General features: G+C 33.1%; 3 protein-coding genes across 3 annotated transcripts; all 3 read right to left on the reverse strand.

Annotated features, from left to right (window-relative positions):
- Window positions 1-371: 371 nt before the first annotated feature.
- Window positions 372-1,232, reverse strand: LOC126691013 (NDR1/HIN1-like protein 26). Its single transcript, XM_050386098.1, has one exon. The coding sequence runs from the start codon at window positions 1,230-1,232 to the stop codon at window positions 372-374; it is 861 nt and encodes a 286-aa protein (XP_050242055.1).
- Window positions 1,233-3,087: 1,855 nt separating this feature from the next.
- On the reverse strand, window positions 3,088-3,873 carry LOC126691014 (uncharacterized). The gene has a single exon (XM_050386099.1). The coding sequence runs from the start codon at window positions 3,871-3,873 to the stop codon at window positions 3,088-3,090; it is 786 nt and encodes a 261-aa protein (XP_050242056.1).
- A 14,704-nt stretch (window positions 3,874-18,577) lies between these two features.
- Window positions 18,578-19,279, reverse strand: LOC126691016 (uncharacterized). Its single transcript, XM_050386100.1, has one exon. It carries the CDS (start codon window positions 19,277-19,279, stop codon window positions 18,578-18,580), a length of 702 nt encoding a protein of 233 aa, XP_050242057.1.
- Between the last annotated feature and the right edge of the window lie 203 nt (window positions 19,280-19,482).

Genomic DNA, 19,482 nt, shown 5'->3' on the forward strand with positions numbered 1-19,482 from the left:
CCGATTGTATGGATATATAAAGCCCAAAAATTCATTAGAGAATAAAGTTTTGCCCCCAACAAGAGCTATCTTTTCAGCTTGGCATTAGGCTATAACAAGGAATTTGATGTTTCAATTTTCTTATCCAGCCGATTAGGCAATAAATTGTGAAAAAGATAAAAGGAAATCCCGGAAAACCAATCCAATTGAAACCTAATAGAAGTATAATATTTCCATTTCCTTGCCTATTGTTTTCTTTGCAATCAAACCCAACATTAAAAAAGAAAAAAAAGAGAGAGTAGACTTATATTCATTTATATTCATCATGAAAGTTGGAGTCTAGGAGAAGATCTCAAGTATAAATAAATAAAATAAAAACTTATCTTAATTACTCACACAAATAATAAACACGGCCAAGACTTTCCGACAGGTAATGTTCCAACACCTGCGCCACCCGCAAACTCAACCTTCAAATTATCACAGCGAATTTTCAAGGTACGGCTTTTTTTCCACCATGATCCACGTCGAAACGTGGTCGACACCATCAACCTTATCCTAAAAATCAACGACCCGCGGCTTCGGTCAAGGGCCATATCATCCACCAGCTTCTGATCCACCACAGGTTCAAAAACATTGTCCACAGATAGCTTCACATTCATTACAACATGTTCCTTTACTTCTACGGACAAAGGGCTCACAAAAGATTGCGTTAAATACTGATCTTTGTAATCCACGTAACTCTTAATTTCGTTAAAGTAAACTTTGAGTTTCTGATTTGGGTTCTCAACCGTAACATTAGCCTCCCAATTGGCTGTTTGATCAAAATTGGTGGTGTTGAAATTGGAAACAGATAATGCGTCAACTCTGAAAGCTGGGGCTTCTGGGCGTAGAATGATCCATATCGCAACGGTTGACACTACTGCGAATAGAGCAGCTATGGCCATTATCAAAAGGACAAGATGAACAAAGGTCGAATTGCGTCTGACATTGGATTGTGTTGGTGTTTGAGAATAAGCGTAGGAGCTGTATCCATTAGGAGGGTATCCAATATGAGATGATGCATAGCCTTGTGGTGCTTGTGGATAAGGGTACCCCATGACGGGTGAGTACCCCATTGTATTAGGATAATTTGTTGTTGGCTGTGGCTGAGGATGAGATTGACCTGTGGCTGTGGCGTGAGGGTGACTGGTTTGGTCCGAGTAGGAGGACTGGCCGGGTTCTTTTTTGGGTTGTTCTTCGTACAGAGTAGCCATGGTTGTATGGTTTCTCTGTGTCCTAATTAACAACGATTCCAGGAGAAAGACAATGTTTTTGAGATTGAAATAATCAAACAAAGAATTAATGACAGTTGAAGTGGTTCCAAAAATAGGCTGATTATAATTAACAGGCTTGAAATTCGTATATATCCACATTATTGTGGCTAGGCTGTTAATTTACAGATGTAATGTACTATATGTTGTCCATGAAATTGATGTGGCAAGTACTAAAGAAGTTGAATATAGCATTTTCGAAGCTAGACATATAATGAACTGTATATGATATAGCCATAAAATTAATGCTAAGAAATTTTCTTTAATTTTCCTCATAGTATGGAGCCAGCCCCACTATAATCATAAATTTTTTTTTTTGTTCGTTTATTTTTTTTTAATAGGTAGATAGTGAAGGAATATGAAGTATGATTCGAACCACAAACATAAAACATCATCAAAAATATTATTACCACTAGGTATCACTTGAACCACCATATAATCAGAATTTATAATCCATTTCAATTTATTAGTAATTTATTAATAGGTCAAACTCATTGTTTGATAATTGGTAGAGGGTATTTTAGTAACTTTGTAATGGAATATTCAACGAATCAAAATATTTTGTTATGTGCTAACAAAAAAACAAATGGTTGGATGTATTTGCCTATTTCCATTACTTAAGGAGAGACATTGATCTTAATCGAAAAGAATAAAATAAGGAGAGACATTGATCTTAATCGAAAAGAATAAAATAAGGAGGAACATTGATCGATTTTAGGGTTGGTGAGGGAGGGAGGGAGGTTACAAATTGTGAATTGACTAATAGATAAATGGGAGAAAGTATAAATTACCAAATTAATATAAGAACATGGCTTTTCTTAACTGAAAATAGGAGACCTAGAAGGTATAGAGACGGGGTTTTACTTGCAATCCATTACCTTTTAAATCTTCAAGATTTAATTTGTTATTTTTAAAACTATAAGATTTTTTTTTATATATACTTATTTTTTTTAAATAGATTGTGTCTGTCCACAATTACCACCAAGTAGATAAGATTCTATCTCTATGTATGGACTATGGCTCCCATTAGAGTGCTTTTTTTCTTTTTAAGTGAAAACATATCAAACTTTCATAAGCTAATGAAGTAAGTCCTCCTCTGCCAACCATACAACTTCATGAGGGAGATCCTCCATCCATAGTTGCAGGCTATTATCAACTCTGCGAGCAACTGTGGTAGCTAGTGCATGTGCCAGTACTCTATTGACCATTCAATCCAAAGCTCCTCCATTGAAACCCCTGCTAGGGTGTAATCTAGTATATATCTGCAATTTATTGGCCTATCAATACTGAGTTTGCCTCTTATTCACTCAGAATCCCTTGAATTAGCGCCAGTGATTTATCTCCTTCGAACACCACTTGACTTAGGCCAATCTCACATCGCTTTGCCAGAGACGGGTTTACTATGTTACGTAACTTACCCTATGATGTGTGTATAATGTGTGTGTATATATATATATATATATATTCCAATATATCCATTTTCTAATTATTGCCTATTGCTTTCTTTGCAATCAAACCCAGCATTATCTTAAAACAGGAGAAAATATAGAAAAGGGCATGGGAGGACATTAGGTTCAATTTGCACCAGGTGGTATAACTATAAGTAATATTATATAGTCTAATAATTATAAACTTATATTTTATGCATTATTTTAAACTACAAAAACTTAAATTTAAACCATTGATTTGACGATATCATTATTCATCTTTAATCATCTTACTCAAAAAGTATACAAAGATATGGGAAAATCAAGGAAAAACAAATAAAGAAAAAAACTTATTCCATATCTTATAGTCGTCACATAGATATTGAACATGGCTTAGATTGACCGTTAGATAAAATTCCAAAACTTTTGGGACCGGTACCTTCAAACACAACATCCAAATTATCACAGTAAACTTTCAAGATACGGTCCTTACCAGCAAAGTTGAAAGTCGCAGCTTTGAAAGAAGATGACACCAGCATTCTCATATTAAAGCTCAACGACCCTTCGTTTCGGTCTCGGCTCATAGCATCCACAACCCACTGTTTCACTTCGGGTTGATCCGGATTGTTCGTGGACATTTTCACATGCAACAAGCTATGTCCCTTTGGTTCTACGTGAAAACTTAGGTCCGTATTAGAGGTGGCTAAGAATTCACTTTGGTAAAACATATAGCTCGCAACTCCATCGAAATGAACTTTGAGTTTCTCACTTGGGTTATTAACCAAAATATTAGCCTCCCAATCGGCTGTAAATTTTGGGTTGGAGGTGTTGATGAAATTGGATATAAAAAATGTGTCCATTACGAAAACTGGGAAATCTGGGTGTACGACGAAATATGCCAAGAGGAAGGTGAATAAAACGAACAAAATGGACACGATCGATATCGCAATGAAGCAGCGAATGCAACCAGAATTGCAAAATGTGTGTGGTGCTGGTGGCTGCAGAGTTGCGTAAGGGTACGTGTTAGGAGAGCAATCGTAACCAACATGGCTTTGTGCATAGCTCACTGTGTGAGAAATATTTCTTGGCTGTGACAGACCATGGTCTTGGACTGGGTTCGAAAACTGACCTGGTTCATCTTGGGACAGAGTAGCCATGGCATTATGGTTTCTGTGTCTCAAGAAAATACAATGTTTTTTGAGGTTGAAATGATCAAACAAAGAATGGCAGTTACATAAAAAATAGGATGATCATGAGAGGTGTCTATACTCACATTTAGAGGTTTTTTTTTTTTTTTTTTTTTTTTTTTCCCTTGTTAAGAAAGTGATACAACTACAACAGTACCAACTGAAACTCACAGGTGGTTTTTGCATTATTAATAATAATAATAATAATAATAAACGATTGAATTTTCAATCTATTGCATCTGTTTCATGAAAAAGTAAATGAAACTCACACTATAATCCCAAATTTAAAAAATAAAATAAAATAAAATAAAAAAATTGATGACAGATGTAATGTAATTACTATATGTTATCAATGAAATTGATTTGGTATGTACAAAAAATGTTAAAAATAGCATTTCCACTGAGTGTCCATTTGACTGTATCTTATTTAGTCTTCCAACAGCTTGATATAATTTTCTGAATGGCGTGGTCTTGCTTTAGAGGCTTTCAATCAATTGCGACTATTGATTGAAAGATATTGTTAAAAAAGAAACACTATTGAAAGTTGAAATTCCACATCAGCACATTGCATCAAATGAAACAATTAAGCAATTACCAAAAAATTATACCACTAGCAAATAAACTTATCGTAATGTTATAAACAAATTTTACTCCCTCTGTCCCAGTTTATTTGTCCTCTATTTTATTTTGGAATCTCTCAAAATATTTTCCTGTTTCTAAAAATAAAAGTCATTAATTTACTAATATTCCTATTAAACCCCTACTTTATTTTCAAAACTACTCCATTCGTCTCAATTTGTTTGTTCTATTTAAAAAGTCAAATTTTTTAAAAGAACATCATTTATTGTCTATTTGCCTTATAAAAATGTATAAGTTTACAAAACTACTCTTAAATAAATTTATCAACCTTTTTAAAAAAAAAAAAGAGTTATTCTTAATAAGGTAACTAAAAAGAGGCCCCAATTAAATTGATTTTTTAAAATATTTGTTAGATTTCTTTTCAAATAGTTTTGAAAATAAAGTAGGGGTATAATAGGAACATTAGTTAATTAATGACTTTTATTTTTAGAAACGGGATAATATTTTGGGACATCTCAAAATGGCAAAATGGAATAGAGGACAAACAAACTAAGACCGATGGAGCATTTGAAAAGAAAACTAACAAATATTTTAAAAAATCAATCTAATTGGGACATCTTTTTAGTTGTCTCATTAAGAATAACTCTTTTTTTTTAAAAAAAAAGACTGATAAATTTATTTAAGGGTTGTTTTATAAACTTATACATTTTTATAAAATAGACGAGACAGTAAATGATGTTCTCTTAAAATTTTGAATTTTCAAACAGAACAAACAAATTGGGATAAAGGGAGTATTATGTAAGACTGTAAAATTGATATGTCAATTTTTAAAAACAGATAAAAATAATAAATAAATTTATTTATTATGTTGTTGATGTGAAATTAATTAATTACATTAATTGTCATGTTAATGTTATACTACCATAACATGGATTCAGATTTTCTAGAGTTCTTAGGGTACTCTACCAAGTAGAGTTTTTTAAATCTCCACCATTCTTTTAAAAATAAACGGCTAAGATGTCACCACATCATTAATTCATTAATAAGTCCCTAAATTTATCTTTGAAAAAGAAAAAGAAAAAAAAAATTAACTCCTATTAACGTTAAACTACCAAGCTTCAAAAACTCAAAATTCATCAATGCCTAAGCACTCATATTTGAACCCAGATTCATCAAAGTTTATCTCTTCAAAATTAAATCGTACGTGGATAGTTGTTAAGCAGTTGTTGCTTTGATCAACCTAGCTCTCAAGAATCCACTTAAAAAAAAAAAAAAAAAAAAAATTATGGTTACAATTCCATCTGTTGATTTCAAGAGAAGGGAAAATGAATCAAAAGCCCCCACATATGGGTTTCTTTGCTCTTTTGACAAATAGCCATGGATGATTTGATTTTACTTATATGGTTTATTTGCTCTTCCAATAAACATACATGGATGATTTGATTTTGCCCTTGATTCAGGTAGGACTGTAGGAGAGTTTTTTTTGTGTTTGATAATTTAAATAAAATAAAATTAAAAAAAGAAAAAGAAAAAAAGAAGGAGATTTTATTAGACTTGTTTAGTAATCCTACATTGAGAGTAGTACTTTTCTTTTTCTTTTTCTTTTTTTGTCTTTTGAAAGACAAATTTAAGAATGTATTAATGGATTGATGATGTGGTATAATCTCAACCATTTATTTTTAAAAGAATTGTGGAGATTTAAAAAACTCCACCTGATAGAATACCCTAAGAACTCTAGAAGATCTGAATCCCCATATCAACCATTCTACAGTTTCCACCATTAAAAATTATAAAGTAATTAAATAAAAAGGAAAAAAGAGAGATGAAGACCCACATTATCAAACAGACCATTACATTCAAAATTCTAGCAAAGGAGCTGAACAATTATGCTGGCCTCCAATTATCTGTCCCTCTCCAGTAGCAGCTACAAACTCAACCTTTAAATCTGGACATTGAGATTTGATGACCATGTTGTATAACCAAAAAGAGATCCCATAGTCTGCCTTGATATGCATTCTCACACTGAATTGCAATGTTCCACTAGCACCATCTTCAACAATCTCCTTGAGAACTTGATCTTCTACAAAGGGCTGCTTACCCCCACAACCCATCTTACCATAGGCCCAAGGTGTATTGGCTCTGCTACAGAAGCACAAGAGAGAGGGGCTTCTTTGTAATACACAAAGCAAGTAAAGGGATCAAAGAAAATTTTCAAGTGAGCATCACGGTTCCCTAATGTCAATTTGGCATCCCAATTGGCCAACACTAGAGAATTAGTGATCGTAAAATTTTTCGTTTTATTATAATCTATAATATTTTACTAATAATAAGTGTGTTTCATTGCTATCGTAAAGGAATGAAAATTTAAATATGTCAAACAAAATGCTTACGCAAGAAAAGAAAATTCACACCCACAAAATATCAACAATTAGATGCAACTCCTCACGCATTCAAATATCGTATATTTTCGACAATTTTGTGCACAAAACCACACTATTTAGTTGCACGTTAAAAACAAATTCACTCAAACCAAGCATAAAATCCAAAGTGCGAGTATACCCAAATCTAACACCATTAAGATCCAATCACTACCTTTGTTGCTTCCTCTAATAAACCCATCCAACCACTATCGTATGTCACATAGAGTCAAAGACCTATCAAGAGATTCAAGACCAAACCCCTTATGGAAACCAAAATCCTCATTGTAATACGAGTTTGCTCATTGAATACAAGCATGAGTCTAGTAGATACATATTCTTAAATACAATACATTATATTCTTTAATTAAATTACAAACACATCGTTGTATTAATCAAAATACAAATATTCACTAAAAAGAAGTACATAAATACAAATACGGGATTCAAGCAATATCCCAGTAATAATGATAATGATATCATTTGTAGTGCCACACCACTACCTATATTTAGTTCAAACCCCACTTTTCGCTCCATTACTATCTATTAATACAATGAATGTAAAGTACGGTTCCATTTAGAAACATAGAAATCTTTGGGAAAATCTAAAGTAGCCACCCACTTCAACTGATTAAAATCCACCATCAAATCTGAACACTGAGCCCAATAAGACCTCCTGTATCTTGGAGTCCACATGACTAACTGAATGCCAAAAATCATTGTACCATTGTCTCTATCCTTCCTTATGTCCTCCAACACCCAATCCTGCACCTCCCTTTGATCTCCTTCCAAACCCTCTGTGGAAAATTTGATGCTTATGGTCGTGAGACCAACAATATCCGACTCGTTTTTTACTATATTCGTAGAGTTGACGGCTAGTATGTGGCCCTTGTATGATACAAAACTTTCAATATATTCGAATGTCATTTGGGCCACAAAAACTGGGTATGTGGAGCCCGGGTTCGCATCATATACGCTTACGGAAATAGTGAATTGGGCTACCCATTCAGCAACCAATCGTGAATCTAAAGTTTGAAACTTGGAAATAGAGAAATTGTGAAGGGCGACATCAGGGAGTGGATCATTATCCCTTGAAAGCATGAACCATGTGAGTAAACATAGAACCAATATTATTGAGAGTATCACAATTAACGTACATAACCAGGAAAACTCTTCTTTGGGGACCCTACTTGGACCTGTGGACCCATTAGATTGTGGTGGTCGGTGAGAAGAGTTGGAGTTGGAGGCCATGGTTAAAACTTCGAGGAAATAATGGCACGTGAAGGTTTTGTAAAATTTTTAGAGAATGACACTGAAACACAAAGAACAAGGGAGAGAGAAGCAACAAGAAGGCTAGAACAGAGAGAGAAAGGTGTAATCAAATTAGCGATTTCACGTCATACCAAAATATTTAAATTAATTATATATAGATTGTGTGGTTGGTCCATGGGTGAATTGGTCATTGCTAATTAAGGGATGTTGTAAAATTGTTATGATATTTTGTTATGTCTGTAGCATTACTCTAATGAGAATTAGAATTACAATGATATTTATATACAAAATCAATCCTAACGTAAAGTTCTAAACCAACTCTACAGCAGATATAATAACAGAAACTAAACCAACTCTAACAACTAGCAAAGCAACGGCTATAATCTCTACACTGTAGGCAAAATAGCTTCATGAAAAGACAACAAACCCATTTATAGGAATAAATTAAGTTTAAATACAAACTAGTTTGGAAAAAATCCCTCCAAACCACTAGATGACAACATAAAAAAGTTACATATCTCATAGACGTGTGAGATGCACATAACATGACCGACATTATAAGCTAGCTACTTGGAGGAATGGTGCTTCAGTTGTCCACAAAATTGGAATTCTTTATACAATTGCATTGATGCTTTGTCAGGGCGACTCCATGTATAAGTTAGGGTGGTCACAAGACCACCCTGACTTGCAAAAATGTGTGTGTGTGTGTGTGTGTGTGTGTGTGTGTGTAAGAAAAAAAGAATTATATACTAAACTAACCTATTTTGATCATCCTAATAAAAATGTTGAACACCCTGCTTTGAAAAACACAAGAATTTGAGTTTAACAAAAATTATCATAATGTCTACATTAACAATATTTTCACAATAAATCCGATGTGGTAAGTTGTTACTAATTCTAATTCGGACTTAATACTGACATCACTTTTTACCCACCAATAATAGCTTGTTACATAGATTTGTTGTAAATATAATGTAAACATATGTAGCATTACTTCAAAAATAATTATGCTCCCTCAAACATAATCCATAACCCCTTAAACAAAAACAACAAAGCTTAAATAACAACAATAAAAATTAACCCAAATAACAACAAAAATAACCCCAAAAAAAAAATTAGACCAAACAATAACAAGTGAAAAAACTATTCAACAAAAAGCTTATTTAAAAATAAGAATCCCTAATTATTTAAATTTGTAATTCGTTCAACCTATTGTATAAAAATAAGACCTAACTTTATTTTTCATTAAAAAAAGGTACCAAGAAAAATATTGTAGTCGTGAGTTCTTCTTAGCAGCGACGGTAGCTATGCTCTCTTTAGTTTTGTAGTTGAAATAATTTTTCTTTACTTAGTGACACGACTCGTATTTGTAGCAGATATCATCTTTTTTATATCTCTCCATTGTTTTTCTTTTCTATTATCATATCAAACTCTCTCTCACTTTATTACTCTTATCTCAAAATCCTTAATTCCCATTTTATCTCTTATAAAAAAAAAAAAAAAAAAAAAAAAAAAAAAAAAATCTTTTTCTCTTTGTTAGTAGAAAGAAAATGTAATATTTCATGATTTTCCATGTGTGTGTGTGTGTGTGTGTGTTTTTTTTTTTTGGGGTAACGTTGATATATTCAATTTATCTCTTTATTAAATTTTGTATAATTTAAGTTTCTTGGTGACCACTCTAAAAAACATTCCTAGAGCTGCCACCAAATGTACATGAAATGAGGTCAAAATGGAGAAAAGCAAAGGCCATAACCAAGATAGCAACAATGAGTACAAAAAACAATAAAACACAACAAATTCTACAATGGATCACAACTAGACCTTGGCAGTATCATTTTAGCGATTTATATAAGAAGATTGAATATGATAATTTTTGCTTATTTGAAGATTGCAAATCTGTGATGGTAGGAAGAGAGGAGGCCAGAGGTTTTAGAAAGTAGAATATCTGAGGAAAAGGCAACAGTTGGAAGCTTGAAGTAGTTAATTTGTAAGCCACCTTGAAGTATCGATTTAAGTTTTTGAAAGTGACTTACGGTTTATTGGGACTTTTTTTTGGTGACAAAGGAAATAACATTTTTTTTTAAGTAGAAGTTTAGTTTATTAACCAATAGATATGGTGACACAACATTTTTTTTATAATTTGTTAAAATGCCATGTTGTGAATGTTGAAAAAAAATATAATGTTAAAATTAAGTGCATCTACATGAAAATAGTTGATCATCATTCACAACCTATCATTTCACTAAGTTGTGGAAAGAATTATACCCAAAATAAAGTTGTTGATATAATGCATTTGGATTTTGGAGAGCATGAGCATGTACTTGTCCAAGATAATATTTATAGTGCAGTCAATAGCAGAGTAAAATATTGATTTATACATGTTTTAGACTTAAACATAGTCATCGTAAAAAATTTTGTTGCATTATATTCTTTAATCTTTTACTAATAAGTGTATTTCATTGTTATCCTTAATGACGGAAATTTTGATGTGTCAAACAAAATGTTTAGGGGATAGAAAATTTACACCCACAAAATTATTCACATTTAGATGCAACTCGTCACACTTTCAAATATCATATATTTTTCACAATTTTGCCCACAAAACCACACTATTTTGTTGCTGGTAAATTGTGGGAAAATATAAGCAATGAATATATATATATATCCAAAATAGGAAATACGAAAACAAATGGGCTACAAATATTTCAAGAATAATACAAATATTTTTCCAAAATCCAAAGCAACAAAAAGGTAAAAAATAAAAAATAAAAAATAAAAAAAAAAATCACCCAAACCAAGCAAAAAAACCCAAGTGCAAATATACCTAAAGCCAACACCCTAAGAGCACCCGCATCAGATAGTGCGTAATAGAAAAAGTGTCTAAATTTACACATTTTACCCTAAAAAATGCCCACATCAGTGGGTGCATTAGTTTGCATATATCCACATGTGTTTCAATAACCGTGCATATATGCATGGTTATTGTAACTTTGCATTTAATATTTTAGAATTTTTCTCTCTCTCCTTCTCTCCGGTCCCTCTCACTCTCACCTCACTCTCCCTTTTTCTCTTTTTTTTTTTTTTTTTCCTCTCTGCATCAACCCTCTCTTTCTCTCATCTCATAATCTTCTTCTTCCATGGCCGAACCCACAAATCAATAGGGGTTATGCATCATGGGCTTTGATGCACCTGGGATGCGATGTTGAAGTGTGTATACTGTTGGCTTATCAGAGTTTCCATGGCCGAACAATGGGAGGCCAGAGGCGTCGATCTTGTTGCACAGTGGGAGGCATTGATCTTGATAAGTGGGTTTTGATCCTTTTTTATTCTTTGTTTGATCAGTGGGTTTTAAGATTTCATATGGTTGGGCTAAATAGGTTTTTGGATTTCATTGATGGTGGCTGGGTTGAATGGGTATTTGGATTTCATTGATGGTGGTTGGGTTGTTATGTGGCTTGATGATGGTGGTTGGATGGATTGATGATAGAGGCTGGTTGCTTGATGATGGTGGTTGGGTGGGTTGACAATGGAAGCTCAATGGAAGGCCAGAGGTGTCAATCTTGTTGCACAGTGGGAGGCATTGATCTTGATAAGTGGGTTTTGATCCTTTTTTATTCTTTGTTTGATCAGTGGGTTTTGAGATTTCATATGGCTGGGCTGAATAGGTTTTTGGATTTCATTGATGGTGGCTGGGTTGAATGGGTATTTGGATTTCATTGATGGTGGTTGGGTTGTTGTGTAGCTTGATGATGGTGGTTGGATGGATTGATGATAGAGGCTGGTTGCTTGATGATGGTGGTTGGGTGGGTTGACAATGGAAGCTAATTGCTTAATGATAGTGCTTGATGATGGTGGCTGGGTGGGTTGTGTTAGGTCTGTGGGAGAGAGATGATAGCGCAAAAGAATGAATATTTTATTGAATAAACGTTTAAAATAGATAGACTGATGTGGGTATTTTGTAAAAGTAGGTGTGTAAAATAGAAAGAGTATGTTTTTTTGGCAAAATAAATAGAAATTTTACACCCACTGATGCAATTGCTCTAAAGATCCAAATGCTATCTTTTGTTACCCCTTCTAATAAACCCATCCAATCATTGCCATATGCTACGTAGAGTCACAAACCCATCAATAGATTCAAGACCAAGCACCTTGTGGAAATAAATCCACATTGTGATGTGAGTTCAGTTTACTAATTAAATACAAGTATGAGTATAATAGATGCATATTCTTGGATACAATACATTATATTCTATAATTAAATTTCAAACACATCGTTGTATTGATCAAAGTACAAATAATCACTAAAAAGAAGTACATAAATATAAATACGAGATTCAAGCGATATCCCAGTAATAATGATAATGATATCATTTGTAGTGCCACACCGCTACCTACATTTAGTTCAAACCCCACTTTTCCCTCCATTACTATCTATTAATATAATGAATGTAAAGTACGGTTCTATTTAGAAACATAGCAATCTCTAGGCCAATCTAAAGTAGCCACCCACTTCGGCTAATTAAAACCCACCATCAAATCCGAACACCAAGCCCAATAAGACCTCCTGTATCTTGGAGTCCACATGACTAACTGCATGCCAAAAATCATAGTCCCATTGTCTCTGTCCTTCCTTATGTCCTCCAACACCCAATCCTGCACCTCCCTTTGATCTCCTTCCAAACCCTCTATGGAAAATTTGACACTCATGGTCATGCGACCAATAATTTCCGACTCGTCTTGTACTATATTTGTAGAGTTAACGGCCAGTATGTGGCCCTTGTATGACACAAAACTTTCAATATATTCGAATGTCATTTAGGCCACGTAAACTAGGTATGTGGAGCTTGGGTTCGAGTCATATACGCATACACGAATGGTGAATTTGGCTACCCATTCAGCAACCAATCGTGAATCTAAAGTTTGAAACTTGGAAATAGAGAAATCGTGAAGGGTGAAATTAGGGAGTGATCATTATCCCTTGAAAGTATGAACCATGTGAGTAAACATAGAAACAATATTATTAAGAGTGTCACATTTAACATACATAACCAAGAAAACTCTTCTTTGGGGATCCTATTTGGACTTGTGGACCCGTTAGATTGTGGTGGTGGGTTAGAAGAGTTGGAGTTGGAGGCCATGGTTAAAACTTCGAGGAATTAATGGCACGTGAAGGTTTTCTAAAGTTTTTAGAGAATGACACTGAAACATGAAGAACAAGGGAGAGAGAAGCAACAAGAAGGCTAGAACAGAGAGAGAAATGTGTAATTAAATTAGCGATTTCACATCATACCAAAATATTTAAAAATAATTATATATAGATTGTGTGGTTGGTCCATGGGTGAGTTGGTCATTGCTAATTAAGGGATGCTGTAAAATTGTTATTATATTTTGTTATGTCTGCATTAATACTCTAATGAGAATTAGAATTAGAATGATATTTATATACAAAATCAAGCCTAACGTAAAGTTCTAAACCAACTCTATAGCAGATATAATAACAGAAACTAAACCAACTCTAATGACTAGCAAAGCAACGGCCATAATCTCTACACTGTAGACAAAATAGCGTCATGAAAAGACAACAAACCCATTTATAGGAATAAATTAAGTTTAAATACAAACTTGTTTGGAAAAAATCCCTCCAAACCACTAGACGACAACATAAAAAAAGTTACATATGTCCTAGACATGTAAGATGCACATAACATGACCAACATTATAAGCTAGTTGCTTGGAGGAATGGTGCTTCAGTTGTCCACAAAATTGGAATTCTTTATACAATTGCATTGATGCTTTGTCAAGGCGACTCCATGTATAAGTTAGGGTAGTCACAAGACCACCCTGACTTGCAAAAAAATGTGTGTGCATGCGTGTGTGCATGTGCATGTGTGTGTGTGTATATATATGAAAAAAAGAATTATATACTAAACTAACCTATTTTAATCATCCTAATAAAAATGTTGAACACTTTGCTTTGAGAAACACAAGAATTTGAGTTTAACAAATATTATCATAATGTCTACATTAACAATATTTTCACAACAAATTTTATGTGGTAAGTTATTACAAATTCTAATCTGGACATAATACTGACATCACTTTTTACCCACAAATAACAACTTGTTCCATATTTTTGTTGAATAATGTAAACATATGTAGCATTACTTCAAAAATAATTATGCTCCCTCAAACATAATCCTTAACCCCTTAAACAAAAACAACAAAGCTTAAATAACAACAATAAAAATTAACCCAAATAACAACAAAAATAACCCAAACAATAACAAGTGAAAAATTTATTCAACAAAAGGCTTATTTAAAAATAAGAATCCCTAATTATTTAAATTTGTAACTCATTCAACCTATTGTATAAAAATAAGCCCTAATTTTATTTTTCATTAAAAAAAGGTACCAAGAGAAATATTGTAGTCATGAGTTCTTCTTAGTGGTGCCGGTAGTTATGCTCTCTTTAGATTTGTAGCTGCAATAACTTTTCTTTCCATAGCGACTTGACTCGTATTTGTAGCAGATATCATCTTTTTTATCTCTCTCTCTCTCTCTCTCTCTCTCTCTCTCTCTCTCTCTCTCTCTCTCTCTCTCTCTCTCTCTCTCTCCATTGTTTTTCTTTTCTATTAGCATATCAAACTCTCTCTCATTTTATTACTCTCATCTTAACATCCTTAATTCTCATTCTATCTCTTATCAAAATATAAATATATATATATATATATATATTTCTCTTTATTAGTAGAAAGAAAATGTTATATTTCATGATTTTGCATGTGTGTGTGTGTGTTTTTTTTTTTTGTTTTTTTTGGGTGACATTGATATATTTAATTTATCTTTTTATTATATTTTATATAATTTAAGTTTTTTGGTAACCACCTTAAAAAAAATATTTATAGAACCACCACTGTATGTAAACGAAATGAGGCCAAAATAGAAAAAAGCAAAGGCCATAACCAAGATAGCAACAATGAGTACAAAAAACAATAAAACACAATGAATTCTGCAATGGATCATGACCAGACCTTGGCAGTATCATTTTAGCGATTTATATAAGAAGATTGAATATGATAATTTTTGCATATTTGAAAATTGCAAATCTGTAATGGTAGGAAGAGAGGAGGCCAGATGTTTTAGAAAGTAGAATATCTGAGGAAAAGGCAGCGGTAGGAAGGGAGTGAATTTCATACCGTACCGGCCAATACCGCCAGTATTTGTTGTTACAGTGGCTTGGCTGGTACAAAAACACTGTAATTTCGTACCGGTTCAAATACCAGTCATACCGGAATTGTTTCCTCCATACCGAGATAAATACTGGAACCTGGCCGGTTAATGTATACTGGACCGGTACCAAAGTTACAAACCAGAAACATTCTCTTAATGTCACACTGGTACTACGATATTGATTGGCGATGAGCAATTGCACCGACAATTCGTTGGGCTATGAAACAAGATTGAGAGCCTAAAACTGAGACTGAGAGAGAAAAATAGTTTTGAGATCTGAAAATGAGAACTTTGAGAGAGAGAGAGAGAGACTCAGAAAACTTAAAAAGTTGGGTTGGGAGAAGTGAAACAGTAAAAACAGGCTGTCATTTTTTTGGGTTTTATCACCCTCTTTGACTAATTAGTTTTTTATAATGTATTTAATACCATTTTACTAATCAAGGCAAATCCCCACATCACTTCTAAGAGCATCTCCGGCAGGCTCTTCAAATTTTTGTACTATTTGGAGTGTGAACAAATTATTTTACCTTTTGCCTTCCTACTTTTTCATATACACTTTCCAACAGATTCTCTATCATTTTCTCTATCCTATTTAAATATTATTTCTTCATTCTTTCTTTAATATTTCTTTTTCAATCTTCTTTCATTCATCTAATTTTAATGAGAAGCGCTACGTCCTTAATATTTTACAATATTTTCATAATAAATCATATGTGGTAAGTTATTACTTATTTTAATTTGAACACATCACTTAAATATTTTATTTTTAATCAATATTAGCTAGTAACAACCCACTGCTTAAGATTTATTGTGAAAGTATTGTGAAAATATTGTAGTGGCATTTTTCAATTTTAATTTCTTATTCTTTATTTTATTTTTATGTTATCTTTTTTTTTTCATCCACACGTTTCTTTTCTTTTCTTTTTTCCTCTTTTTTTCTCCTCCACACCTTTCCCTTATCTCTATCTTCACTTTTCTTTTTCCTTTTGTTCTCTGGCACTTCGTCTAAGCTCTCTTCACTTTATTTTTTTTCTTTTCTTCTCTTCGTCTACTCCACTGGAGCTCTCTTCACTTTTCTTTTTTTCTTTTCTTCTCTTCATCTACTCCACCGGAGCTCTCTTCACTTTTCTTTTTTCTTTTTTCTTTTCTCCTCTTCGTCTACTCTAGAGCATTCAAGAAAGCTCTTTATAATTTCTTTCTCTCTCTCTCACACAAACAAATTCTCTCTCATACACACATAGATCACCGGCAGAGAAGTGGAGATCGTTGATATTGTGCTTCACCGTTGTTTTCTAATGAGAAGCAAAGAGAGAGTTTTTTTCTAAAGAGAAGCAAGAGAGAGACAAAGTGAAGAAGAAAGAGAAAGAAAGGAAAGAGAAAAAAGTATTTTTTTAATTCAACCGGTATTATTTTAAGGGGAAATATTCTTTGCATAAGCTACAGTAGCTCTCCAGGCCTGGAGAGCTACTGTAGCAAATCTGAAAAAAAAAAATTAGAGATAGAGAGGCTGTTGGAGGGCTTTTTTGGTGTGTTTGCTCTCCAAATTAGGCTAGCCTATTGAGATGCTCTAACTACCTCATCTACTGATTCTAATTGATATTTTGTGGTTTTATTTTAACTTGTTAATAAAAGTTACAAATCCCTTACCTTTTTTTATTTTTTAACTTATAAACTTGTAAGTGTGGTAACATGTATTTGTAAAGATCCATAATAAAATAGACAGGCTTCTATCAAATAATTAAATCTATAAATATGAATATATAATTTTTTTTTAAATAGCAGTAATCATAAAACGATACACTTGTATTAACTAGTATCGAAATATTTTGTTTTTTTAATTAAACCGAAACGGCTTCCAGTACGGTATTGATTCCCTTGTTAAATGTTGGAAGCTTGAGGTGGTTAATTTGTAAGCCACCTTGAAGTGTCAATTTAAGTTTTGGAAAGTGATTTACGGTCCATTGGGACCTTCTTTTTTTTTTTTTTTGGTGAGAAAGGAAATAACATTTTTTTTTAAAGTATAAGTTTAGTTTACTTAACCAATAGATCTAATGACACAAGTTTTTTTTATAATTTGTTAAAATACCATGTTGTGAGTGTTGAAAAATAAAAGTAATGTTAAAAGTACATCTACATGAAAATGGTTGATCATCATTCACAGTCTATCATTTCACTAAGTTGTGGAAAGAATTATTCCCAAAATAAAGTTGTTGATGTAATGCATTTGGATTTTGGAGAGCATGAGCATGTACTTGTCCAAGATAATATTTATAGTGCAGTCAATAGCATAGTAAAATATTGATTCATACATGTTTTAGAATTAAACATAGTCATCGTAAAATTTTATTGTTGCATTGTATTCTTTAATCCTTTACTAATAAGTGTATTTCATTGTTATCCTTAACGACGGAAATTTAGATGTGTCAAAAAAAATGTTAACAGGATCGAAAATTTACACCCACAAAATTATCCACATTTAGGTGCAACTTGTCACACCTTCAAATATCATATATTTTCTACAATTATGCACACAAAACCACACTATTTAGTTGCTGATAAATTGTGGGAAAATGTAAGTAATGAATATGTATATATATCCAAAATAGGAAATACAAAAACAAATGGGCTGCAAATATTTCATGAATAATACAAATATTTTTCCAAAATCCAAAGCAACAAAAAGGTAAAAATAAAAAAAATAAATCACCCAAACAAAGCAATAAAACCCAAGTGCAAATATACCCAAAGCCAACACCCTAAAGATCCAAACGCTATCTTTGTTACCCCTTCTAATAAACCCATCTAATCACTATCGTATGCCACGTAGAGTCATAGACCCATCAATAGATTCAAGACCAAGCACCTCGTGGAAAATAAAATCCACATTGTGATGTTAGTTTACTAATTAAATACAAGTATGAGTCTAATAGATGCATATTCTTAGATACAATACATTATATTCTATAATTAAATTACAAACACATTGAATTGATCAAAGTACAAATAATCAATAAAAAAAGTACATACAACATTATCTTTCGTGAGTAATATTAAATTTAAATACAAATATGAGATTCAAGCAATATCTCAGTAATAATGATAATGATATCATTTGTAGTGCTACACTGCTACGGTACATTTAGTTCAAACCTCACATTTCCCTCCCTCAATATCTATTAATACAGTGAATTTAAAGAACGGTTCCAATTAGTAACATTGCAATCTCTGGTTTCAGGCCAAGTAGGCCAAGTAGCCTCCCACTTTGCCTGATTAAAATCCACCATCAAATCCGAACACCCAGCCCAAGAAGACTTCTTGAATCCTCGAGTCCATATGACTAACTGCATGCCAAAAATCACAGTCCCATTGTCTCTATCCTTCCTTATGTCCTCCAACACCCAATCCTTCACCTCCCTTTTATCTCCTTCCAAACCCTTTGTGGAAAATTTGACACTCGTTGTCGTTTGACCAATAACTTCCGACTCTTCTTGTACTATCTTCGTAGAGTTCACAGCAAGTATATGATCTTTGTATGATACAAAACCCTCAACATGTTGGAATAGCGAATTGTTTACAAAAACTGGGGAATCGCCCGACTCAGGTACGTCTACGAAAATGGTGAATTCGGCTACCCATTCAGCAACCAATCGTGAATCTAAAGTTTGAAACTTGGGAACAGAGAAATTGTGAAGGATGACTTCAGGGATTTGTTCATGCTTTGAAAGCAAGTCCCATATGAGTATACATAGACACAATATTATTGCAAGTGTCACAATTAAATTCCATAACCAGGAAGACTTATCTTTGTTGGCCCAACTTGGACCTGTGGACCCATTAGACTGTGGTGGTGGGAAAGAGAAGTTGGAGTTGGAGGCCATGGTTAAAACTTCAAGGAATTAATGGCACGTGAAGGTTTTGTAAAGTTTTTAGAGAATGGCGCGCTTAAACAAGAAGAGCAAGGAGAGAAAAGCAATCGGAAGAGGAAGGCTAGAACAGAGAGAGAAAGGTGCAATCGTATTAGTGATTCACATCATTCCTAGATATATATAGCATACCAAAATATTTAAATTATAGATAGTGG

This window comes from Quercus robur, chromosome 7, assembly GCF_932294415.1.
Source record: "Quercus robur chromosome 7, dhQueRobu3.1, whole genome shotgun sequence".
Classification (NCBI taxonomy): domain Eukaryota; kingdom Viridiplantae; phylum Streptophyta; class Magnoliopsida; order Fagales; family Fagaceae; genus Quercus; species Quercus robur.

Bases quoted from the DNA above. Each gene is read 5' to 3' on its own strand.
- LOC126691013 (XM_050386098.1), bottom strand. From the start codon at position 1,232: ATGGCTACTCTGTACGAAGAACAACCCAAAAAAGAACCCGGCCAGTCC.
- LOC126691014 (XM_050386099.1), bottom strand. From the start codon at position 3,873: ATGGCTACTCTGTCCCAAGATGAACCAGGTCAGTTTTCGAACCCAGTC.
- LOC126691016 (XM_050386100.1), bottom strand. From the start codon at position 19,279: ATGGCCTCCAACTCCAACTTCTCTTTCCCACCACCACAGTCTAATGGG.